General features: G+C 33.2%; 2 protein-coding genes and 1 pseudogene across 2 annotated transcripts; all 3 read left to right on the forward strand.

Moving 5' to 3' along the window:
- The first annotated feature begins 1,402 nt into the window (after positions 1-1,402).
- On the forward strand, positions 1,403-10,463 carry LOC133703627 (cysteine-rich receptor-like protein kinase 26; annotated as a pseudogene).
- Positions 10,464-15,514: 5,051 nt separating this feature from the next.
- LOC133703011 (cysteine-rich receptor-like protein kinase 10) lies at positions 15,515-19,176 on the forward strand. Its single transcript, XM_062127392.1, has 7 exons — positions 15,515-16,386; positions 17,141-17,269; positions 17,496-17,617; positions 17,704-17,914; positions 18,049-18,286; positions 18,455-18,602; positions 18,706-19,176. The coding sequence occupies exons 1-7, from the start codon at positions 15,537-15,539 to the stop codon at positions 19,054-19,056; spliced, it is 2,049 nt and encodes a 682-aa protein (XP_061983376.1). The 5' UTR covers positions 15,515-15,536; the 3' UTR covers positions 19,057-19,176.
- Positions 19,177-23,434: 4,258 nt separating this feature from the next.
- Positions 23,435-26,537, forward strand: LOC133703012 (cysteine-rich receptor-like protein kinase 14). The gene is made up of 7 exons (XM_062127393.1): positions 23,435-24,379; positions 24,482-24,604; positions 24,750-24,871; positions 24,995-25,205; positions 25,360-25,597; positions 25,694-25,841; positions 25,927-26,537. Exons 1-7 carry the CDS (start codon positions 23,527-23,529, stop codon positions 26,266-26,268), a joined length of 2,037 nt encoding a protein of 678 aa, XP_061983377.1. The 5' UTR covers positions 23,435-23,526; the 3' UTR covers positions 26,269-26,537.
- The last annotated feature ends 489 nt before the right edge of the window (positions 26,538-27,026 follow it).

Here is a 27,026-nt window from a genome sequence, read left to right on the forward strand (position 1 = left end):
AGTTGGAATTATTCGAGCTCGAATATTCACTGGCGCCAGAGTCAGGAATATTATAAACAAATCATCATAGCATAAGCGAATAAATGTTTAGCAATTTAAGACAAAACCAGCAATGCAGTCTGCCTCAGGTATAACGTTTAAGGGGTGATAATATCTTCCTTTTTACGTAACCAATCCCGAGCCATAGAATCTCTGTTGACCAGTTAGGATTCCTAGTGACCATTATACTAGGTGACGACTCCTCAAACAAGATCTTTTCCCTTTAAAGAACCAGATGCCAGAAATCTGTTCTTTTTCCACAATCTAAAATTATTTTTTTGGCCGCCGTGATGTTGGGTGCGACATAATAGATCACATGAAGATATTAGAGATCCATAATAGTTACTTAGAAAATTAACATAAAAATAATTTGGATGTCTTGACTACTAATGTAAACTACACTTTTATGGTGGGGTAATCTGAATATGAAGGTGGCTTTCGGGGTATATATTTATTGTTTGATTGTTACCTTACAGTAAATAAGCTCGTCACTGACGCATGAATCAAGCTATCTTGATTCAAGCCAACCTCAATAATTTTCTTGTTCTTTAAAATAAATGAAGCACCCAAAGACGACTTCCACTAAATCTGTTCAAAAAAACTAGAGGAAGGATATGGTTCTAGGGGCGGCTTGTCGTTAATGACTTACATCTCAATCCATTAACTTGTTTACCAAACATATTAATTTGATATTTTATAATAACATATCAAAATCAAAAACTGTAATAAACAGATCATCGATTTTTAGGGCAACAATCACTTCGCTTTTTAAGGATACTTTTAGTATGCTGGATAGAATAAGATGGAATGAGACTGGACGACACAGAAACGAGTAAATGCTTTGTCTATTTTTTGGTATACAAAGGATTGAACTATACAACCGTACGTGTTGCTTTATATTTGATAAGCCTACTATCCCACATAATAACATATTTGGTAAGCCTTTTGTTGATCTTTGTTTTTGATCTGTGTTATTCCCATTGTATGCCACTGCTCCCTTTATATCAAATAATCTCTTAAATTGTTCAAGACTCCCCGATTTATGATCTATGATAACAGTTGTTGCTTAATTGAATGTGCTTCACATCATACTTAATTACATACCCGAATCATTTTCTGGCCTCCATGTTGACCAAGTTTACCTATAGTAATTCGTGTTCAAATTAATCGACAATTAATTAAAGTGTCAAAAGCATTTTTCTCCCCCAAAATAGTAGCTATCTATGTTCAAGCATTGAAATCATAGACTTCTGATTTCAAAAAATAAATAGAATTAACACCCTAAGATGAAACCCATCATGCACTATCCATCTCCAAAAAAAAAAAAAAATAGCTTGAGGTAAGAGTGAGCAATCCTTTTCCAATGGATTCCTTAAGACTAATAGTGTTGTTTTCATTTTCTTGTATTCTTCTAGCCTCACTGAGTATTGCTCAACCAGATTTCTTGTACCAGTCTTGCAGAAACACCGAAAACAACTACACAGCTAACAGCACTTTCCAAAAGAACCTTGACAGCCTCCTTTCTTCTCTGGCCTCCAATACCCAAATTGACTACGGATATTATAATTTCTCTGCTGGTCAAATAGGCCCGGACCAAGTACATGCAACTGCACTTTGTAGAGGAGATATTTTGCTGAATGAGTGTCGAGGTTGCGTTAGTAACTCTGTGCGTAAGATCTTACAGGTTTGTCCTATCCAGAAAGAGGCGATAGGAATTTATGATTTCTGTATTCTACGATACTCCAACAGATCCTCGTTTGGTGTCTTAGACGAAGAGTTCATTGTGTACACTTGGAACACAGAAAATGCCTCGCATGTGAATCTATTCAGTCAGGCACTGGGAAACTTAACAAGTCGACTTCGTACAGCTGCAGCTTCAGGTACTTCACTTCTAAAGTTTGCGACAGGAAATCAAACGGCGGGAATATTTGGACTCGTTCAATGCATGCCTGATTTATCAGCCCAGGATTGTGATGATTGCCTGGCTGGGACTTTTCAACAGATTCGAAGCTGTTGTGATGGACAGATCGAAGGAAAGATTGGAGGGAGAATTGTAAGAGGAAGCTGCTATTTAAGGTTTGAAACCTACCCTTTTTATAGAGTTACAGCCGCCACATTAGCACAGCTAGCACATCCGCCATCGCCAGAAGCACCGCCAGCTGCAGGTAGACCTTGAAAAGATATGAATTAAGAGAGCCCTTTTACCTTTTACACACACACACACACACACACACACACACACACACAAAATTATTTGGTTCATACCAAGTCATCCATGCAACATCCTAAATTTTAAGAAGAGAATACAAAAACTCTAGTAGCCCTAATTCTCACCAGAAAAAAATTCATAGAAAATGAGTGAATTCAATGTAAGAAATTCTACTGATCACTTTGTATTGAATTAAATTCAACTCCTTTTTCAAGCAAAAAATAAAATAAAATTGTTCAATTCAAATCACCTATTTCTACTGAAACGTGGAAATGGAATCCCATATACACTTGTCCTACTACTTTTCTTTTAGATTGAAGGAGAAGGAAAATTCTAGATTCCCGCAGCCTAAACCCTGTTGAGAACCTGTAGTTACAATTATATATGATTATAGTGGTCAAGAAAAAAAAAAAGTCCGACCGCCAGACTTTTGGAGACTAGCCCTTTATCTTGCATACACTAATAGAAAATAAATTCGAGATTATTAACAGAAATTACCGATGGAAATATTGCTGCCATTGTTATTAACGAGTTACAGAGAAAGTTTTAGGAAAATTTTATCTTTTTTTTTTTAATTACCAACATAATTTTTCCATCAGCAAGTGATTTTTCCATTAGAACAAATATATGCACTGATGCAAACGACGGATTCTTCTTTATCGTATAAGGCAATAAATTTAATCATTTCACTCATAGTTGAGCATTAACATTTCAGCTTCTATTTACATTTTATCTGAAACCTTTCCATGGTTTGCAGAGAATGGCAATACAACTCGGAAAGTTGTAATCATCATTGTTTCCGTATTAATCTTCATGGCAGTTGTAGTTATCACTTCCATCTTTCTTTATTGTAGGCGGCCAAAGCAAGAGGTCAAAAGTAAGTTAGTCTTTACTCAATATACATAATAATTGTCAGGGATACAGATTTGAACATAGAATGGAATTAACTACTTCACGTTTTTCTTTCATGAAGATTTCAAGGAAAATGGATGCCATGAATGCGTGCAATTCAGATTTGCATCCATCAGAGTTGCAACACATAACTTCTCTGATGATAATAAGCTTGGACAAGGTGGTTTTGGTGCTGTTTATAAGGTAATTAATGACATTGAAAGGTTGAAAAGTGAATCAAATATTTGTTAAATTTTATAAAACTTGAAGATGATTGTATTACATGATGTGATTGATTTGCTTTGTTTTTATCTAAAACTCTTTCAATGGAAAAATGATTCAGGGTCTACTTCAAGATGGACAAGCAATAGCTGTAAAGAGACTAGCAAGAAATTCTGCACAAGGAGAAGTTGAATTTAAGAACGAGGTCCTGTTAGTGGCAAGGCTTCAGCATAGGAATCTAGTTAGGCTCCTTGGTTTCTGCTTCGAAGGAACAGAAAAGCTTCTAGTATATGAGTTTGTGCCTAATTCAAGTCTCGATCAATTCTTATTTGGTAATCCGAAAACACTATTTTGTTACTATTCTAACTCTTAATTTATTTTTTTGAAAGAGTAGATTATGTTGCTCCTTGTTCCTTTTTGATGCCCATGCTTTATGACTTCATGGCTGTAGATCCAAGCAAGCGATCGCTCATTGATTGGGAAATACGCTACCAGATCATAGTAGGCATTGCTCGAGGAGTTCTGTACCTTCACCAAGATTCTCAGCTTCGGGTTATTCATCGTGATCTAAAAGCTAGCAACATTTTGTTAGATGATCAAATGAATGCTAAAATCTCGGATTTTGGCATGGCAAAGCTATTTCAAATGGATCAAACGCAAGATGCCACAAGTAGAATTGTGGGGACCTTGTAAGTTTAAGAATCTAGCTACAGTTTATTGCTAAAATTTCGTGTAACTATTTCTAAACCAACACATGATTAAGACTTATAATATTTCAACATTGCAACTGAAATTATTTAAATTATGGTTACCTTCAGGGGCTACATGGCTCCAGAATATGCGATGCATGGATGCTTCTCAGCGAAGTCAGATGTTTTTAGCTTCGGTGTGCTAGTTTTGGAGATTATTACTGGTCGTCAAAATGGTTCATTCAATAGCGAGGAAGAGCAAGAATACCTTCTCACCAACGTAAGTAACATCTTTATGAGTAGGTTCAGATCAATTGAACTTTTTTTTTATTGCTGCTAAAAATGGTTCATTGTTTCTAATCTATTACCCCAACACATAGGCACAATTGATAAAATCAAAATGTTTGCAGGCATGGGAGAGTTGGAATGAAGGAAGAACATTAAATCTGATAGATCCTATTCTCGAAAGGGTTGTTTCAAGGAGAGATGTATTGATAAGATGTTTCCACATAGGATTACTATGCGTCCAAGAAAAGGTAGCAGATAGACCAACCATGGCTTCAGTTACTCTGATGCTTAGCAGTGACTCTTTCGTTCTTCCATTACCATCAAGACCTCCATATTGTATGAACTCCGCTATGGAGGAACAAGAAACAGCAAGGCCGGCACAAGATATTCCCTCCTCTAGAGAGCAACCAATATCAACATCAAGGTCATTGACTAATCATGAATCATATCCATCAGGTCAATCTGGAATTGGCCATCTCGAATCCTCCATTAATGAGATTTCAAATCCTTAGTTCTCCTTACTCATCGTTTTCTGCCTTCTTCCAGCAGTCACATATAAAGGTATTTATATGCAATGTTGTCCAAAATCCATTGATTGAACCAGAGTTTATTCCGTTTACCAGGGAATTGAATGATAATAAACATATTTGACTAAATAAATTGTAATCAACGTACCATTATCCCACCATAGCTAATGGAAGGAGCAATATATCTTGGCATAAATGTTCATTTTATTGGAAAAAACTTAATTTTGCTAATATCCACACCTATTTTTATTAAGTCCAAAATTTCTTTTCATTCATTTTTTGTTGGGATTTTTTTTCCACAAATACTGAATTTATGCAAGTAATCGAATAAAAGTAATTGTTATTATTTTATGACTGGGGTATAATTAGCTATTTCTTAAATGAATAAATAAATAAATAAAACAGATTATTTTCAAGATAAGCAAATAAAACATTTTTATAATACTTAAGTGATATTTAATTATACATAATTTGAGACCTTGAGTTAAAAATCTAAGTATTCATTATTACACGATTTTCCTCTGTATAGAAAACTTGTTGGGTTACCTGCTCCATATGCCTGCTGTAGTAACTTCATCATTAGATACACCCAGCTAGAATCGTCTACCTGAATTATTTAATGAATGATGCATTTAAAAATTGAACAAATTTCAGGGTATGACTCGACAAGACAATAATATATCCAAGGCGGCTTGCCTAGAATCAGTTGCATCTCAATCAATTGTTTTCTACTCATGTAATTTAAAAGTACTCTCGTTAAATCAAAATTGTTTGGAACAGTAATATTATATAGACCCGTGAAGAGAAAGTGGGATACACCTGTAGCCTAGTTTAATATTGAATTTTTTATATATATATAATTGATCATGTTAGGTTTCTGAAACACATACACCCAGTGAAAATTATAAATATAAAAACTTTTCAAGAGTTTCAAGAATCTCATTAAACTGATTTAGAGTTGTTTAGGGTTTATACGAAAATTACCTGAAGATTATATGTTTTTTTCAGCTTTGAACACTACAAAAAAATATATGAATACAAATGAAATCACCGACATAAATATTTTGGCGGTATTTTAGCATGGTATTTACCGACATAATTGTTCCCATCGCCATTTCTGTCAGTATTTACTGACGAACTATTTATGTCGGTAAATACCGAGGGAATCTCTGTTGGAATCAAAGGAATTAAAAAAAAAACCATAATGATGTGTAACTTTTTGTGAATGCTTTTACCGATAGAATTATAGTTGGATTCAAACAAAGATAGTCGTACAATGATGTGTCACTGATACTGACAGAATTGCCAACGGATCGCCAAAAATCTGGAGGGTTTTTTGAAAATTGTAGTGTGAAATAAAAATTTCAAGGTTACTTTACCGAGAAAATCACCGATGGATTAATTAAAAATAATATTATTTATTAGTCCGTCGATAAAAACGCAGTATAAAACCCTGTGAGGTCACTCCAAGTTCATTTTTTTCTCTCATTTTCTCTCTTCACTGTGAATGAAAAATCCCTTTTACTCAAATCCTCTCTTCATAGTAGTAGAACTTAAGGTTTTTATCATAAACACGATTAAAAGGTATGTGTGGTGAATCTTTTAACTTATTTTCTTCTTATTTTTCTTCTTTTCTTCAGTTTATTAACAATGTATTTTTTTTTATCACTCGTAAACAAACTCTAAAATTACGCATGTCATTAAGGTAAGCATTTTTCATTAACCATCTTCTATTTTTCTGTCTACATATCATGTAGGTTGTGTGATTTTTGGTATGAGACACAAAAAAAAAGGCTAAAAAATATGTCAGGAAAAACGCTCTATCTGGCTGGAATGACGTGGTGGTTTGGAGGGATTTTACTGATGGAATAATTCTATTAGTGTATTAAAGTGGGTGAATTTTTTTTGGCGCATATTTTCCATTTGTAATACTATCGGTATTTTTTTTACCAACAGATATGTAGACAGAAATAACATTACCAACGAACGGATTGCCGACAAATTGTTTCCGTCTATAAATCTGTTAGTAAATTGTTTACCAACAGATTGTTAATGTAAATACTGATAGAAAATTTCATTAGTAAAACTGTTAATTCTAGTAGTGGAATATTTGCTTCACGATTGAATTATCACAAACCACAAGTCGTCTAAATGTTCGACCTCTAATGGTAATCCACAAGAATCACCAGTGAGAAATCTCTTAAACTCTTTTAGAAGAGAGGGATTGATATACCTTAAAGTATTAACTCTTTTCTTGTGTTTTAGGTGTTTACGTACTGTACTTTACTCACCCTATAAAATAAGAGGCATAACTTTTTATTTATAGAAAAACCTAAAAATCCTATAAATGAAAAAATATCAATTTGCCTATTAAATAATATCTCATATATTATTTTAAGTTAATTTTACAAATTTATTCAATGAAGTCCTTACTTGATTGGTTTTGGGTCTAGAATTGTAATCCCCTGTATTAATTACATTCTAGTCCTTAATTTCTAAAATTTATTTACAATCAAGTCATAGTTTATTATTCATTCCATTTTAATTTCTGACCAATAGTTCTTATATGTGTGATCCATCAGGTTTCCTAATAAGCTAGCCTAAATATAAATCATAATCATAAATAAAATAGGATTAAATAAATTAAACAAATTAATTTATTATCAATTCAATAATTTGATTGATTTATATTTGAAGATCAAATATAATGTCTAGCAATATGTCATGATCCCCCAAATATTAGGAAAGTCATAAATGATTTGATTTAACCTTGTAGTGATCAGTTTCTCAATATAATTGTTATCCTTTTATCAACAATATTCCAATTTAAACATTATAACATATAATATGTCTACTTTGCCAAATCATGTTTCTTTTCAACATCATAGTCATTGATTCTTTGAATAAGATTTTAAACTCTTTTCAAATATCATTTCACCTTGTGCAAGAATTTACAATCAATACTATTTGAGAACATGTAAAACATTTTTCTTAATTCACCTAGGATGATGAATATTCTCTTGATTACTTAAATACTTTCATAAAGTTCATGTTATTCCCAATATCTGTCCATTTGTTACTCTTGATTAAGACAACGTGTTGCATGATCAAAACAAAACACTCTCTATATAAGATAACTTAGCTAGTGATCTCAAGTCTAAGGATCACTTATACAACTATTACATGAGTCTTTTCATAGACACAAATGATCTCTTCATATAAAGTTCTCATGCGGGTTAGTTCAGTGTGCATGTCATCCGACAAGCACCTACATATTAGTTATAGATATCTCTCATACCTCACCTTATGAGAACAACTGCTTCTTTTCATATAAAAAATAACAAAATATATATCAATCTCAACAACTCTAATTAATGTCCAGTTTTAATAGATCATTGATCATGAATATTTATGAATAATGTTTTGATGTAATAAGAATCTTATAATTATAATAATTTTATAATTTCATTTGCAAAATATTTTTGTTCCAAAAAATTTATTTTTATTTTAGATTTATTAATCAAATATTAGATTCATTAATAAAATATTTGATTAATATTAAAAATAATATATATTTATTAATAAATTAAATATATTTACATTAACAAATTAAATATCGAGTGCGTGTAATTAACCGATCACCATAACGCATGTCTAGTCTCTGTCTATCACACCTCATGGCTGCAATGTTGAGCAAGAAATCATGCCTTGCAGCTTGCACCATTTTAGTCAACACGACAAAAGCTGCCTAAATAAAGCATCTTTCTACCTAAAAGGGTGTAGCCAGGCCTCCATCCTCAAACATTGAAATTCAAAGCGTGTTTTTTTCTTTCTTGGTTTTGAACATGAAAGATTATGGACTTCTCTTTTTCCAAAGATTAAAGAAAAAAAACACCCCAAGATCAAACCCCATCATGCCTGAATTCTTCTCTTTATCCTCCACCAAGCTAGATAATTGTTAGAGGGAAGAGAGCAATAGTGCTAATGGAGTCCTTAAGACCAGTATCGTTGTCTTCATTTTCTTACATCCTTCTGCACCTAGCTTCTCTAGCCATAGCTCAGCCTAGCTTCTTGTACTATGAATGTGCTAATGGTGGAGGTAACTACACGACTAACAGCAATTTCCAAAGAAACCTCAAGAGTCTCTTGTCTTCCCTGGATTCCAATACCCAAATTGACTACGGATTTTATAATCTATCTGTTGGTCAAACTGGCCCTGACCAAGCAAATGCAATTGCACTTAGCAGAGGAGATATTGAAGCAGAAGATTGTCGATTGGAAAAAGACAAAGCTTAAGTCCTAAAAGGTCATAGTAGAGTTGTTATTCTGTCATACCCGGACATCACAGCAACCGATTAAAATTAATCTTGATTGGAAAAGATATCTTGTTCTTTTAGGAGAAAAATATCTAGTTTAAGGAGTCGCTACCTAGTATTATGGTTACTAGAAAGTCTAATTGGTCAACAAAAATTCTATGATACGAGACTGGTTATGCAAAAAGAAAGATGCTATCACTCCTTAAGCGATTTACCTGAGGCAGACTGTTTTGCTTGTTTTGTCTAAAATTGCTAAGAATTTGTTCTCCTTTTTCTTTTTTATTCTTCTTTTTATGTTCATGACTCTTTCGTCAGTAAATAATTCCTATGAATATTTCCAACTCTAACGTTGGTAAATATTTCAAAAAATACAATATTCCTGACTCTGGTGTTAATGGATAATTTCACAAACTTTTGAATTTTTAATGAAGATGAAACAATTTTTCTACACTTTTTTCTACTAATATTATTATTTTTTGTTTTTTGTTTTTTTAGGCTAGATCGAACCTAGCCATAGGGCTGAGTTGGATCTAGTTAGCCCGATCCGGGTACTAGCTCAGGCCATCAACCAGCCCAAAAAGCATGCACATGTGAACTGGTTGACGCGCACTCTACAGTGCGAAGGTAATTAATTTTACCTTGGCACTGTTTTTGAACAAAACTTGGAAATGGAATTGCAGGGCAGGAGGAAGAATGCTTACCTGGGTGAAGACAGCAACGGAGACGAAGACGAGGGTGATGATCCTAGCTCTGGTCGAAGAACGTCCTACTCTTCCCTTTCCTTTTCAATCTCACTCCCCTCTCTCTCTTGTTTTTGGTTTACTTTACCCTGTGTTACTTTCCTAGTTCTTCCGTTCTCTCTCTCGGTCTCCTCTTCTGTTCTCTCTCAATTGCCTTACTCTGTTATTTGCTTAATTGTTTTACTCTGTTTTCTCTTCAATCGTTTTGCTCCCCTCTTTCATCCTCGTTGATTTCTCTGGTATTTATAGGGATCACCCTTCTCTGCTCAGCCTACGTCTCTCCTCCTGATAAGCACGGCTTGGGGAGTCGGTTTCTGCTAGGACTCGGACGCGATATTCAATCCTTATCTCCCCTGGTTTTGATCATCATGAAGATAAGGATTGATCTTTTGTGTTTTGATAGGACTAGGATGCTGGCATTTTAATTTCTTCCCTTCTTTGCAGGCGGATTTGCAGTTTCAGAGGAGGAAGAAGAAGAACTGCCTATGCTTGAAGCGGTGCCATTTTGGACAGGGCATGACCATTTTCAATTTGGTCCCTGAAGTTTCTAAAATTTTATTCAAGCCCCTGATCTTTTAATTTAAAATTTTAACCTTTTAAAATTAGATTAAAAAACAAATAGATCAAAATTTAGGTTACAACAAGCATCACCAAGGTACTCTCCTCCACCACTAACAGAAGGTAACAGAAGAAAGCTGAAGACAGTAACATAAAGAGAGAACACGACTTGACTTCGTAATTTTTAATTAAATAACTAACAAATGTGATCAATAGATGGCCAAATGCTCATGTGAGGTTAATTCAAATAACGATGCAACTTATGCATTTTTCGCCCTTTTTATACAAAACAATTTGGTGTTATAGTCACAATAAAATATCAAAGTTCTTGGAGACAAATCAACGGCCATCGTTTCAATTGAAAATAGTAAACTGAAGGCTGTCATTTCCGTTATGGGGTGGCCATTTTAGAAGGACTTAAATATGTGAAAACCTTTCAAGAACAAGGAGGATTTTGAATAGTTTCCAGACTTTGGTTTAGATTCGTACCACACCTAGCAATCAGAAACATATGGGATTTCACAATTTTTTCTCCTTTTGGAAGTTTGCCGGCACCTTCAGCTAGCACAAGTATGGTGGGTTGGTCAATAAGTCAGAATTGTAGGGTTAGATCAAGTTGTCTTTCTTCATTCATGGAAAAAAACAATAAATTCCGCGTTTGGTTTGCCAAGACTGGTGGCGTTCAAGGCAACTTGTCCAAGTTGTTCCATGTTGATGTCCAATTCTTTTCAAATTCTCTTCCCAAAACTTCTCTCGAACATCCATTTTTCCTTTCTATGCCAGCATCCCTAATAATATATCATTTTGGGGTCTCTTTATCATCCACAAATGTCTCCAACGAAACGTGGCCACATATTATTCAAATTCAGAATTCCATCACTTTCTTATGTATCCCATAATTCTTTAACTATATATTAAAAGATCCGAGTTTTTGTTTTTCATTTTTAAACTCTTTTCTCAATTGCAATGGTATCTTTTTATAGCCTAATTAGATAGATAGAATTGAATTTGAAATTATAGAAAAAAATCAAATTAAAAAATAAATGACTAAAAAATAAAGCGTGTAGAAAACACATCACTCACTCCAAACTCAAGATAATTTTAATTTTTTTCTGTAGTTTATTTTATTTATTTATTAGTCCTTAAGTTGAAGAGAGAAGAGAGATAATAATTGAAAATGATGAAAAAAAAAAGATTAGTCATAAGTTATTTTTACTATAATTGAAAATTTTATTTCTTAACAATAATGTTTAATATAACTCTAGAATAACCTTTGAGATATTGCATACGCGAGAACATGTAAAATATAAAAAATTCTAATTTGCAATGATAAAATTAAAATTAAATAAATTCCAATGATGAAAATTTTAAAAAAAATTGTAGAAGAAAGAGATTAGTCATAAATAATGGAATTAAAAGGCAAATGTCTCTTTTGTTTTAATATATAGTGTTAATAATTTCTTTTTAATGATTTTATTCTATTGATGTTTTTCTTAATTAGTGGTAGGATTGAAAATACTATTGTATTAAGGATATAGTAATTAATAAAAATAAAAATATAATTTTATATATTAAAAATTATTCTGATGCTTAGCAGTGACTCTTTCGTTCTTCCATTACCATCAAGACCTCCATATTGTATGCACTCCGCTATGGAGGAACAAGAAACAGCAAGGCCGGCACAAGATATTCCCTCCTCTAGAGAGCAACCAATATCAACATCAAGGTCATTAACTAATCATGAATCATATCCATCAGGTTAATCTGGAATTGGCGATCTCGAATCCTCCATTAATGAGATTTCAAATCCTTAGTTCTCCTTACTCATCGTTTTCTCTGTCTTCTTCCAGCAGTCACACATAAAGGTATTTTATGCAATGTTGTCCAAAATCCATTTGAACCAGAGTTTATTCCGTTTACCAGGGAGTTGAATGATAATAAACATATTTGACTAAATAAATTGTAATCAACGTACCATTATCCCACCATAGCTAATGGAAGGAGCAATATATCTTGGCATAAATGTTCATTTTATTGAAAAAGACTTAATTTTGATAATATCCACACCTATTTTTATTAAGTCCAAAATTTCTTTTCATTCATTTTTCATTGGGATTTTCTTTCACAAATACTGAATTAATGCAAGTAATCGAATAAAAGTAATTGTTATTATTTTATGATTGGAGTATAATTAGCTATTTCTTAAATGAATAAATAAATAAAACAGATTATTTTTAAGATAAGCAAATAAAACATTTTTATAATACTTAAGTGATATTTAATTATACATAATTTGAGACCTTGAGTTAAAAATCTAAGTATTCATTAGTACACGATTTTCCTCTGTATAGAAAACTTATTGGGTTACCTGCTCCATCATTACATACACCCAGCTAGAATCGTCTACTTGAATTATTTAATGAATGATGCATTTAAAAAGTGAACAAATTTTAGGGTATGACTCGACAAGACAATAATATATCCAAGGCGGCTTGCCTAGAATCAGTTGCATCTCAATCAATTGTTTTCTACTCATGTAATTTAAAAGTACTTTCGTTAAATCAAAATTGTTTGGAGCAGTAATATTATATAGACCCGTGAAGAGAAAGTGGGATAGACCTGTAGCCTAGTTTAATATTGGTTTTTTATATATATATAATTGATCATGACACGTATACGCAGGAAAAATTAAAAATATTAAAACTTTTTAGTTCTAAGAATATTATTAAATTTAAATTGATTTAGAGTTGTTTAGAGTTTATATAAAAATTACTTGAATATCATATGTTTTTTTTTTTTTTATTTTGAACACTATCAAAAAAATATATGAATACAAATGAATTCACCAACGGAAATATTCCATCGGTATTTTAGCATAGTATTTATTGATAGAATTGTTCTTATACCGAGAAAATTATTGTTGGAACCAAAATAATTAAAAAAAATAAAAAAAATAATGATGTGTAAATTTTTGTGAACACTTTTACTTGGATTTAAATAAAGATAATTGTACAGTGATGTGTCACTAATATCAATAAAATTGTTGACGGACCGCTAAAAATCTGGAGGGTTTTTTAAAACTTTTAGCTTAAAATAAAAACTTCAAGGTTGCTTTACCGAGAAAATCATCTATGGATTAATTAAAAATAATAAAATATCAAAGTTCTTGGGACAAATCAACGGCCATCGTTTCATTTGAAAATAGTAAACTCAAGGTTGTCATTTCCGTCATGGGGTGGCCATTTTAGAAGGACTTAAATATGTGAAAACCTTTTAAGAACAAGGAGGATTTTGAATACTTTCCAGACTTTGGTTTAGATTCGTACCACACACATACCACTCAGAAACTTGTGGGATTTCACAATTTTTTCTCATATTGGAAGTTTGCCGGCACCTTCAGCTAGCACAAGTGCGGCGGGTTGGTCAATAAGTCAGAATTGTAGGGTTAGATCAAGTTGTCTTTCTTCATTCATGGAAAAAAACAAGAAATTCCGCGTTTGGTTTGCCAAGACTGTTGGCGCTCAAGGCAACTTGTCCAAGTTGTTCCATGTTGATGTTCTTTCTCAATCAATTGCTTGCTACCAATTTGTACATTTTTTTAAAAGTTTTTCTTTCTTCATTCATGGAAAATAAATGTTGAAACTCTATCTTCTCTATTCTTTGGAACAAAGATATGAGTGGCCCCAGTATCACATATTTCCATATAGTTTCTTCTCTATTTTCTCCTTATTTTTTTAGCACCTTTTGTGAAGAAGATGCAATCACAACCATATCCTATACAACATTTTTTCATTTTGGGTAGCTTTTCAAATTCTCTTCCCAAAACTTCTCTTGAACATCCTTTTTTCCTTTCTATGCCAACATCCTAATAATATATCATTTTGGGGTCTCTTTATCATCCACAAATGTTTCCAACGAAACGTGGCCACATATTCTTCAAATTCCATCACTTTCTCATGTATCCCATGATTCTTTAAGTAATGAATATTAACTATATATTAAAAGATCCCAGTTTTTTTTTTTCATTTTTTAACTCTTTTCCAAATTCCAATTGTATCTTTTTATAGCCTAATCAGATAGAATTGAATTTAAAATTACAGAAAAAAAACTAAATTAAAAGATAAATGACTAAGTAAAGAGCGGAGAAAACACATCACTCACTTCAAATTCACAATAATTTTAATTTTTTTCAAAGTTTATTTTATTTATTTTTTATTTCTTGAATTGAAGAGACAAGAGGGAAAATAATTGAAAATAATGAAAAAGAGAAAGATTAGTCATAAGTTATTATTAATATAATTCAAATTTTTATTTCATAACAATAATATTTAATATAACTTTAGAATAACCTTTGAGATATTGCATACGCGAGAAATATATGCAAAATATAACAAATTCTAATATATAAAAGAATGTCAATATAATTTGCGATGATAAAATTAAAGTTAAATAAATTCCAATGATGAAAATTAAAAAAGAATAGTAGAAGAAAGAGATTAGTCATAAATAATGGAATTAATAGGCAAATGTCTCTTTTGTTTTAATATATAGTGTTAATAATTTCTTTTTAATGATTTTATTCTATTGATGTTTTTTTCTTAATTAGGGTTAGGATTGAAAATACTATTCTATTAAGGATATAGTGATTAATAAAAATAAAAATAAGAATATAATTTTATATATAGTTATGGATTTTTAAATATCGGGTTTGAGCATGGGCAATGAACACGGCACCATTGTCTGCAAGGAAAAGCCCAGCCCCGTCAAGGGTTCACTATTCCATGAGGGTTTTATTTTTTTATCTTTAAAAGTTGCTGTCTTTGGATGGCTGCTGAGTGTAAAGGTTATCCCATCATTTTAGTTGTTAAGAGATCTCTAAAAGAGCCTTTTTGCACGTTGCCAATCCTCGTCAAGGTGCCGAGTGCCATATATTTTTTGGTCAATTCAAAGTTGGTGTCCGTAATAAATAAATAAGAAAAAAGTTTCATTAATAAAAAATAAAAATAAAAACCATGGGCTTATACCAACAATATATCAGAAGGCCATCCCACTTCACCATGTACGCAAGCACGGTGCCAATGGATTCTTCAAAATTAGTGCTTCTACTTTCGTTCTCTTACATCCTTCTACACCAACCTTCCCTTACAGCTGCTCAGCCGAAATTCATTTATTATAACTGTAACTACAACAACGTCGGCAACTACACAACTAATAGCACGTACCAAAGAAACCTCAAGAGCCTTCTGTCCTCCCTAGCATCCGACACTCAAATTGACTACGGATTTTACAATCTATCCGTTGGCGAATTTCCTGACCGAGTAAATGCAATTGCACTATGCAGAGGAGACGTTGCGGTTGATGTTTGTCGAAGTTGCGTTAATGACTCTACTCATAAGATCTTAGAGGTTTGTCCTAACAGGATGGGGGCATATGGAGTTTACGCACTCTGTATGATACGATACTCAAACAGTTCTATATTCGGTGTTGTGGATGAACAACCATCTTTCTACAATTGGAATGGAAATAATGTTTTGGAGGTAACTCTATTTAATCAGGCACTCCAAACATTATTTACCAGACTTCAAGCCAAAGCTGCATCAGGGAACTCTTTAAAGAAGTTCGCAACTGGAAACCAAAGTGCTGGAGTTGAAACAGTATATGCTATTGTTCAATGCACGCCTGACTTGTCCGAGGGCCAGTGCTCCAGTTGCCTGCTTGACCTTTTTCGGATGATTACAAACTGTTGTAATGGGAACGTAAAAGGGAAGATTGGAGCTAAACTCATTAGACCAAGCTGCAATTTGAGGTGGGAGATTGGAAAGTTTTTTAATGGTACACTTGAGATATTACCATCACCTCCACCATCACAAATATCATCACCTACATCTCTTCCAGCACCAGCACAAGGTAGGCCTTGGATTGTTATTAACTCCCTCCTGCACTTTGATTTTGATGTTTTGATTTAGTAATTTTATAGTTTAATGATCCTTAAATCATTCAATTTTAATTAGGTATGGGGAAAAAAGAAAAAAGAAAAGTAGGAGTGCTTGTACCTTGTTTAATTAATTAATATTAACAGTAGAGTAAATTACAATAACAGATATTATAAAATTATAGAGATCATCAAGAAAAAAGCCTTTTTCATATATAAAAACATATTACAGAAGCTTTATCCAAAATGCATTTGAAAAGATATTTAAATTAAAAAAATTAAACAAATTAGAGAAAGAATATAAAAAATGGGACTTGGTTATTTTATTAGTACATCAGCAATATTAATTTCAGCCATTTCTTATTTCTTATCTCTATATTTTTATCTACTTTTGGAATTTTTTTTATTTAACTATTTTTTTATAACAGCAATTAAAGATATTTTGGATGTAGTCGAGGTGTTTTGTCAAATATTCAAAATTTGAAATGTTTTCTATAATTTTATAATAGGAGTTATTGTAATTTAGCCTTAAAAATCTGTTTATTAGTTTTTGTGGTTTAGATTATGGAACATGATAGGATTTGAATATATTCTTTTAAAAGAAATAAAAATTAGCTGATTGTTAAGCTTTGGGTCATAAGGCCTCAATCATTGGGACTGTCCACATTCAGAACTCACAAGTCTCGACTCAAGTTCTTCAACAGTTTAGGGCCACGTTGGTTTATGCAGGAAAGAAGAGCAACACAGCTCGGATCATTGTCATTACTGTTGTCCCAGCTGTCGGTGCTGGGATACTCGTCATCTGCATGTGCCTATTCATAAGAACACGAAAGCAAAGGGAAAAGGAAAGGATTGAAAGTAAGTAATAATTTGGTTGCTTGAAGATAGTATTTGGTTGTTGAATTTTATTTAAATAGACGATGAGAGGGGCTCCTATTTTAAAAAAAAAATAAATACATTTTTTATTTTATTTTTTAATCTATTTTTTTTATCCCGTGACACTAACTAAATACAATTTACGTTACTTCCTTAATTTCCAATGCAATTATGTTTCCGTGCATGCTAACTTGTTCAACTTTTGAAGGTGGGGACGAAATAGAAAGTGTAGAATCATTGCAATTCGCATTCAGCACCATTCGAGATGCAACAGAGGATTTTTCGGAGAAAAATAAGCTGGGACAGGGTGGATTTGGTGCTGTTTACAAGGTAGTAAAGGATATACTTCTACTTACATATGGTTAAATCGCAATGCTCAAGATGATCCAGGGAGTAATGGATTGATATGATTTCAGGGAGCACTTCCTAGCGGACAAGAGATTGCTGTGAAAAGACTTTCTAAGGACTCTGGGCAAGGAGATTTGGAATTCAAAAATGAAGTCTTATTGGTGGCAAGACTCCAGCACCGGAATTTAGTCAGGCTTCTGGGTTTCTGCTTGCAAGGAATTGAAAGGCTTCTTATCTATGAGTTTGTGCCTAATGCGAGCCTTGATCACTTCATATTTGGTAAGGCTAGGAACCAGCAAATTTACAATTGTATTATAAGCAATTGAGTCTCCTTCGAAATAAGAAGCACAAATGAATATTTCTCGTACTCTTTCCCTTGACTAAATTGAGCCATGGGATTCCTTGAAATGTAGATCCAATCAAGCGTGTGCATTTGAACTGGGAAAGACGTTACAAGATTATTGGAGGAATTGCTCGAGGGCTCCTTTACCTTCACGAGGATTCTCGACTTCGAATCATTCATCGTGACCTCAAAGCCAGCAACATTTTGTTAGATGAAGAGATGAATCCGAAAATTTCAGATTTTGGCATGGCGAGGTTGTTCGTAGTGGATCAAACTCAAGGCAATACAAGTAGAATTGTGGGAACCTAGTAAGTATCTGAACATGATGAACAGCATAATTACCATTTATTAAGCTCATCCTTTATTGCATTGTATCAAAGAAGAAGAAATGAAAAGTCCCAACAATATAAATGATGTTAAACATTGTTAACATTGTCGAATCTTATAATATTAAACTTTTCGTTGATGATAAACAGTGGCTATATGGCTCCAGAATATGCAATGCAAGGACACTTCTCGGTCAAGTCAGACGTATTTAGTTTCGGCGTGCTAGTTTTGGAGATTGTGACTGGTAAAAAAAATAGTTTTCGCAATGGAAATGACATAGAGCACCTTTTGAGCCATGTAAGTATAGAACAATCCACAAATCAAACACGTTATTTAAGGCTTTATAGGGATATCTGCAAGCCCTTCAATATTGTGAATTCACTTTGGATAAATTTTGTAGGCATGGAGAAACTGGAGGGAAGGGACTGCTCAAGATATGATAGATCCCGTTTTGAGTAGTGGCTCAGCAACAGAAATGATTAGATGCATCCACATTGGGTTACTCTGCGTTCAAGAAAATGTAGCTGAAAGGCCGACAATGGCTTCAGTAGTTCTCATGCTAAGCAGCTCTTCCCTCACATTGCAAATACCTTCTCAACCTGCATTTTTTATGAACAGCAGCACATATCAATCAGATCTGTCATCCTCAATGGAGCATAATTCAAGGGTGACTGAGTCCTCGCTATCTGAATCTGTAGCTATCCCTTTGTCCAAAAATGAGGTTTCAATTACTGAGTTGTATCCTAGATAATGGTTTAGATGCAGAGATTTAATATAAAACCAGTTTTGTGGTTTCAGTCAATCATTTGAATGTTTGGATTGGGATAAATATTTGATATCGTATCAATGTTTTATTTTTTTGAGGTTTCAATTACTTTTATTTTTTCTAATTAGATTAATAAAATTAAACATAAAATTTAATTATCCTAGAAACATGTGAAAAAAAGGGAAAGGGTGAAGACAGTCACAAACATTGAACATCGAGATTCCACACAGATGTTTGAATAATATTGCTGAATGACAAGTAGATCCCAGGGGGCGATTGTGCGTTTCGTACATCAATTTTTTGACAACATTTATATTATTCATACATAACTATGTGATGAAATATTTTTCTTTTTTAATAGTCTGTATTATTGTTATAAAAAAAGATAGCATTTTGTTACCATTTTTAAATAGCAAAAATAAAGTTATTAGAGACAAAGAGAACATGGTTTCATTATATTTTTTCTCTTATATAAATGATTCCAATATTATATATATATATATATATATAGCCAGTAATATGCACCAAGTTGAAATCATTTTTTAAATGATCACTTGAATATTTAATTCAAATAAAACATTAGTTTAATAGTAACTATAAAACTATAATCTGAAATAATAATTAATAGGTTAGTATTTTGAAATGTTTTCTATTTTTTAAAAAATAATACAATAGATAAATATTATTTTTATTTTTTAGAAGATATTTTCAAAGTGAAGATTTAGAATTAAGTGTTCATTTTTACTGTTTATTTAAATCTTTATATCTTATATTAATAGTACAATTAAAATGTTCCTTTTGTTTTCCCCCTTTTATTGATAAATTATTGGATACATTCCTTAGCGATTAGCCTTTGTATCTCTTTTTTAAGAGTGTAACAATCCTAGATATTATCAATGCAACGGTCTTGTGGCTATTCCCATCCCAAAACGGCGCCGCTTCATTGTACTCTGTTCATCTTCTTAAGCAGACCAAACTGGAAGAGGAAAAGCCGCCCCGCGCCCCACGATGCGTCTCCATCATCAATGTAACGGTCTTGTGAGTCCGTTTCATTTGCCTTACCAACGCATGGCATTCTATGGCTTTATATAAGCCAGAGAAAAGCCACAAGGGGTGGGGGATAGAACCGAGGGGACAGATGAGAAAACGCTGGGGGAAGACGCAAACAGAGGAAATTCCAAGAAACAGAGGGGAAGAACAGGGAGAAAACCAGAGGATAGAGGAACGAAAAAGAACAAAAACAGAGAACGAATTGGAGGACATAACACAGGGGAGAAGACGGACAAGTAAAAATAAACCAGAGAACCAGGTAGGGAGCGAACACAGAGAAAAAGAAAAACGAAGACCAGTGAGGAGGAAACACACATAGAACAAAGGAGGATAGAAAACACAGACAGAGAACCAAGAAACCAGGGGAAAATAAGGAACAAACACAGGTGACACAAAAAAAAAACAGAGCAAACACAGTAGAGAGAGAGAGGGAGAGAGATATTAGAGAAGAGGAAGGAACCCATAAAGCAAAAAAAGAGGGCAGAGAGAAAGAAGACTAGAGGAAGAACAAGAGGAAAACAGAGGAGGAGAAAATAGCATCAGCCGGCCAGCCCTCCCTGCGTTTTCCCTCCCCTTTGCATTTTAATTACTATGTTCTTGTAAGCAGTTCACGCACGCCTGCGGGTAAAAAAGCAATGGCCAGCCGGGTCACCAGCTGGGTCCAGTGCAGTCCCCAGCCCAAAAAAAGCTGAGGCTGAATTAGGTCTCAGCCCCGCCGGTTCAATTTGTTTTGGGCCGAACATGCTTTTATGTTTTACCTCTTTAATTTCACTCTTTTTGTTTTGATATTTTGTCAAACAAATTCTTTTTTATATCAAAAAATTCAATAAAAAATTGAAGATCTTAGTTGATTTATTTATGGATACCCTGCACTTTTTTTCAGGTTGTTTTGTTTTAGATATTTCAATGCATATTTGATCTATGAATTTTTACTGTGAAATGCAACTCCGATATATGATATAATTTTTTTTCTTCTTGTAAAAAAAATATATATGTATTGTTTTAAATTTATTTTACTAGTTTATTCACTGATGCTAGATGTAAGAATACTATATGTTTTTTTTTGTTACGTAATATTTATCAACACTAGAGTTGAAAGTATATGTAGTTGAATATTCACTGATGCTAGAGTTAGGAATATTATCATCAGTAGCATAATATAACAAACCATTAGCAATTCAATACAAAATTAGCAATTCAGCCTACCTCAGGTATGATGCTTAAAGGGTGATAATTTCTTTCATTTTGCGTAACCAGTCCAATATCATAAAATCTCTGTTAACTAGTTAGAGTTTCTAGTGACCATAATACTAGGTGACAACTTTTTAAACGTGATCTTTTCCTTAAAAATAAGATGCTAGAAATTCTATTCTTTCCCTCACATTTAATTTTTTAAAGGCACCGTAATGTTAGGTGTTATATAGGATTAATACCAATTTAGGACTAACCGTGACAACACCGTTACATTGATATCAATTAGGATGATTTTGTTTCAAATATTCTAAGTATTATTAAGTGAGTTATAAAGATACAAGCTTTAATTTTTTTATCCACTCTTTGAGAGAGTTTTTTTTTTTTTGCTATAAACAAAATCATCATTGTAATCTTTGGAGAGTTAGAATAAAACTTTTGGCATTGATGAGGTTTTGTCACCAAAGAAAAATCTTTAAAAGTGCATATATTCAAGTGGTAGAAAAATCTTGGAGAGAAAATATCTTCAAATGATATAAAGATTTTGGTGTGAATTTATCAAATGACTATTGTATTCTTTGAACTTGGACCAATGAAAGAATACAATACTGAAGTACGGTTTTGGTACTTGAGGTGTTGATGTAGACTTGCCGAATTACATTAAAAATGATTTTGCAATTTCTTTGCCTATACTAATTACTTGAAGCACTTTAATTATATTGTTAGTTAATTGTTTTTATTTTAATTAATTATAATATTTGTTATTATTAGTGCTACACTTAATCTCCTCTAGGTGTATTGTTGCCTTATTCCTAGAATAACATAAAATTACTTCTTACTTTAGTCTAAGCCCTCTCCTTTTAATTTAGTCCATAATTATCTAACAACTCTTCAATTTAGACTCTAAGACAACCCAACCCAGCCCTGGCCAAGGAGAGAATAAGGACAGGGGGAAGAAAAATAACAACTAATTGCTTAGGTTAACACATCTTGGCTGTGCCCTTTACCTGGGTTGTGATTTTTGCTTTTAACCCATGTTGGTTGGTTGAGGGATGATTTGCTTGGTCTTCATCTAAAAATAAAATAAGAAACTAAGTCATGCTGATTTTTTTTATTAAGTCTACTCGTGTTTTTATTTATTATTTAAGATATCTTTAGACCTTTTAAATTAATTTGATGATGTTGAGTTAACTTCTATTTAGACAATTTGATACTTGATTTTAATATTGACCTACTGCTATGACAGATTAATAACAATGGAAAAGTTACAACTAATTTTATAATGTTAACTACGACCATGCATGGGTATTTATGCTAGTGATTCCGATATTCGCTAACGTGTTGTTTATAGTGATTAATTAATGACATTGTTTTGCTATTCACATGAAAGTTTCGAAATTCTAACACAGCAACGCTAGTGTGGGACATCTGGTAGGTCCACTTTTGAAGGCGACAAATAATATCTTGATCTTTCTATTGACTTTTTCTTGTATGTGACCGCGTCTATTGACTTTTTTTTGTATGTGACTGAGTCTATTGACTTTTTTTTGTCACGACCAATGTGTCTCTGTCTTCCACGGAGTCTTCGAAGAATTTTAAACAGTCTAAAGGCAATTAAGCTGTCAGAAACTGGGAACCACAAGTAAAGTCGCCATTTCACACTGTGATACCGATCATTTCCCACCCATTACCTTTGCCATAAAACTAAAATGCGGCCTACCTACAATAAATAAATAAAAAATAGAAAGAGTAATCGAGTCACTGCAATAGAAAATGAATAAATAAAAAAAGCACAAAGAAAATTAACATGGTTTGGCAATGGGGCGTACTTTATAGATACAAAAGTCATAAAAAATGCATTGATATATGAATAGATTTTTAAAAAAATTCATATTTATAATGGATGATACATGAAAACAGAGAAAGAAATCAATTAGATTTATTTTGTAATAAATCAATTAATCACTTGAATTTCTCTAAGAAAATCCCACGATTTAACCTCAAAACTTCTTGATCGATTCTTACGCGGAAAGTCAAGATAGTACTTTCCAATAGATGGCACCATCGAAATTGCTACCTCTTTTTTTGCCCTCAAAATGTGGCCAATAGCCTCATTGCCATAACCATCTAACCTTGAGTTTGAGTGCGACTTATAAGGGATTTCTTTCACGAAGAAAGAAATTGTGAACAGAAGTTAATATTTCCTCTGATGAAATGGGTTCTAAAACTATCGTCTCTCTTCTTTTTCATGTTATTATCGTAAGCATCACTCTTACCGATGCTCAATTCTGTTATACCACAGGAAACTTTACAGCTAATAGCACCTATGCAAAAAACCGAGACCTTGTTCTCCGTTCACTAGCTTCCAATGTCACAAACAATGGGGGTTTCTACAATACTACAATAGGTTTAGGCAATGACACAGTTTATGGTCTTGTGCTCTGTATGGCTTCCCCATCAGCTGGAATTTGTTCCAGCTGCGTCAATTCTGCTATTCAAACTCTCATGGCAGCATGTCCAAACCAAAAAGAAGCAATTTCATGGGGAGGGAATCCAGTTCCATGTATTGTACATTATGCGAATCGTTATTTTTTAGGATCACTTGAGCCATCTCCTACTAGCGCTTTATATAATACGGGTATCCTTGACGCAACTTTTACACAGTTTGAACAATTTTGGAGTGGTTTGGGAGAAACGGTAAAAAACGCTTCCACGGGCTCATCCAGGCTTATGCCAGCAGCTGAGACAGCAGACCTACCATCCACTCAAAAAATTTATGTATTCATGCAGTGCACTCCTGATGTATCACCGAGTAATTGCAGTGTTTGCCTACAACAATCCGTAGATTACTATAAAAGTTGTTGCTACGGGCATCAAGGAGGTATTGTCCAGAAACCAAACTGTGTTTTTCGGTGGGATTTGTATCCCTTCTACGACTTATTTCCTCAAGTAACATCTCCATCTCCACCATCTCCATCTCCATCTCCACCATCTCCATCTCCATCTCCACCATCTCCTCCATTTGTTATTAGTTCTCCTCCACCAACCAATACCACAATCAGGAAAGGTAGGCTAACTTCTTTTTCTATACTGAAATTATTTCACTTGTTTCACGGTTTCCAGTTTCAGCTTCTGTAATTTCTATCTTAAACATGGCTGTGCTTGGCAGGGAAGGAGAATACTGCTTCTCGGACAGTTATTATTACCATCGTCCCTACAGCTATCTTCTTGGCACTTGTTATCCTCATTCTCACCATTTTCCGTTTTACGAAGCCAAAGCAAGAGGTCAAAAGTAAGTTATTGCTTATTGGTTCTTACATAATAAACAGCTTGGGTTCATTAATACGAATCAAATTCACTAGATAATTTGTTTTTCTTCCAAACATCCTACAAATTAACTTTGAAAACAAAACATTAACAACTTGCATTTTGTGAAGATTTCGATGAAATTAGTATCGCAAAATGCTGGGAATTCAAATTCGCCACCATCAAACTTGCAACAAACGACTTCTCTGATGATAATAAGCTTGGACAAGGTGGTTTTGGTGCTGTTTACAAGGTACTTTATTATAACTAGTAGAAAATAAACGGTATCGATTTTTCTTATTTCACGGTAATTCATATTTCAAATTGATGCACTTAATTTTCTCTGTTTCTTTTTCTCAATGGATATATGCTTCAGGGTATACTTGCAGACGGACAAGCTATAGCTGTAAAGAGATTATCAAGTAATTCTGGGCAAGGAGAAGTTGAATTTAAGAATGAGGTACGGCTACTAGCCAAACTTGATCACCGGAATCTTGTTAGGTTACTGGGGTTCTGCTTGGAAGGAACAGAAAAGCTTCTAATCTACGAGTTTGTGCCTAATTCAAGTCTCGATCAATTTATACATGGTAATACTGAATTCCATATTATCTTATAATTTTTTTTTCCTCATCATTTTTTTTATCAAGATCAATTCATGTTTGTAAGAGAATTATAACTAGTGTCAAATTCTATAGACAAGTTTTCCGAAGTTTCTGAAGCTCTCATTTTATGTACGCTTAGATCCAAACAAACGATTCATCCTGGATTGGGAGAAGCGCTACAAAATCATAGAAGGCATAGCTAGAGGGATTCTGTACCTGCATCAAGATTCTCAGCTCCGGATTATTCATCGTGATCTCAAGCCTAGCAACATTCTGTTAGATGGAAAGATGAATGCTAAAATTTCGGATTTTGGAATGGCAAAGTTAATGAAAACTGATCAAACTCATGATGCTGCATCGAGGATCGCTGGAACCCTGTAAGTCTAATTTATAGCAATAATGAAAGAGGTGTGAATACTGAATGCTTATGATTCGCACCATTGCAACTAAGATCTGTTAATGTACCATTTCAGTGGCTATATTGCTCCAGAGTATGCAAGGCAAAGACAGTTCTCGGTCAAGTCAGATGTGTTTAGTTTTGGAGTGCTAGTCTTGGAGATTGTGAGCGGTCAAAAACCTAGTTTCCGCGATGGAGATGACATGGAGCACCTTACGAGCCATGTAAGTACAACTATCTACAAATCAAACACATCATTGAAAGATTTACCCTTCAATATTGTGAATTGACTTCGGATAAATTTTGTAGGCATGGAGACGTTGGAGGGAAGGGACTGCTTTAGATCTTATAGATCCCATTTTGAGGAACGACTCAACAGCTGCAATGATGAGATGCATCCACATCGGGTTACTCTGCGTTCAAGAAAATGTGGCTGACAGGCCGACAATGGCTTCAGTTCTTCTGATGCTAAGCAACTCTTCTTTTACTTTACAAATACCTTCTAAACCAGCATTTTTTATTAGCAGAAGAACATATCAACCAGCTTCTTCATTGATCAGCTATACTTCAAGGATGACGCAATCCCACCTTAAGACTGTCCCACCATCGAAGAATGAGATTTCAATTACTGAGTTAGATGAAGGCCGATAATTTCCTCATCATATAGCGAAAGAATGGGGTTTGTTATTGTTAAGGAAATAATCAAGTAAATATTCTTGATTGTTTCCTTATTAACAAAAGGAAGAAATCAAGGGATTGAACAATTAATTCAAGACAATCACAAAGTTATTTCACTCATCTTAAGGAAGATGATGAAACATCATGTATAATTTCTTCTATTCTATTTCATTATATATTTTGTTGTATGGCAATATAATTTCTAGCTACATGAGTTGAATAAAATATATATAATTAAATTATGGAATTGTAAAGTTCTTTTATATTCTAAACTTCTACATTGTATTAGAGCAAGTTAATTATATCTTACTTTAAATATTAACTTTTTTTTTTGGCATGTGACTTTATATCGTCTATTCAATCACTTTTAAAACACTGTGTTTTTTATTTTTTTATTATCTACCTTTTATTTTATTTACTATTTTATTTCAATGATTCATCAAATCTTGAATTATTGATTCATCTTCCTTTAAGTCTCTATTATTCAAATATTCAAATAGGTCAAATACTCTATCATTTATTGTTATGAAAACAATAATTGTGCCTTTTGTGGCATTACTTTTCTATTTGGAGTATTTACTCCTTGTTTATTGTTATATCCGAGAAGAAGACTTTGAATTTGATTTACGGTTGTTCCCGTAATTATTGATTAATAATGATTGTTTATTGATAATGGTCACTTTAATAAGCAGGCGAGGCTACCATGACAATACAGGTGATGTTAATATATG

The sequence above is a fragment of the Populus nigra genome, chromosome 9 (genome assembly GCF_951802175.1).
Source record: "Populus nigra chromosome 9, ddPopNigr1.1, whole genome shotgun sequence".
Lineage (NCBI taxonomy): Eukaryota > Viridiplantae > Streptophyta > Magnoliopsida > Malpighiales > Salicaceae > Populus > Populus nigra.

Coding starts and splice junctions, on each gene's coding strand:
- LOC133703011 (XM_062127392.1), top strand. CDS start 15,537: ATGTACGCAAGCACGGTGCCAATGGATTCTTCAAAATTAGTGCTTCTA. Junction 17,270..17,495: donor GGAAAAGGAAAGGATTGAAA/GTAAGTAATAAT, acceptor CAACTTTTGAAG/GTGGGGACGAAATAGAAAGT. Junction 17,618..17,703: donor GATTTGGTGCTGTTTACAAG/GTAGTAAAGGAT, acceptor ATATGATTTCAG/GGAGCACTTCCTAGCGGACA.
- LOC133703012 (XM_062127393.1), top strand. CDS start 23,527: ATGGGTTCTAAAACTATCGTCTCTCTTCTTTTTCATGTTATTATCGTA. Junction 25,206..25,359: donor TCTCGATCAATTTATACATG/GTAATACTGAAT, acceptor ATGTACGCTTAG/ATCCAAACAAACGATTCATC. Junction 25,842..25,926: donor TGGAGCACCTTACGAGCCAT/GTAAGTACAACT, acceptor TAAATTTTGTAG/GCATGGAGACGTTGGAGGGA.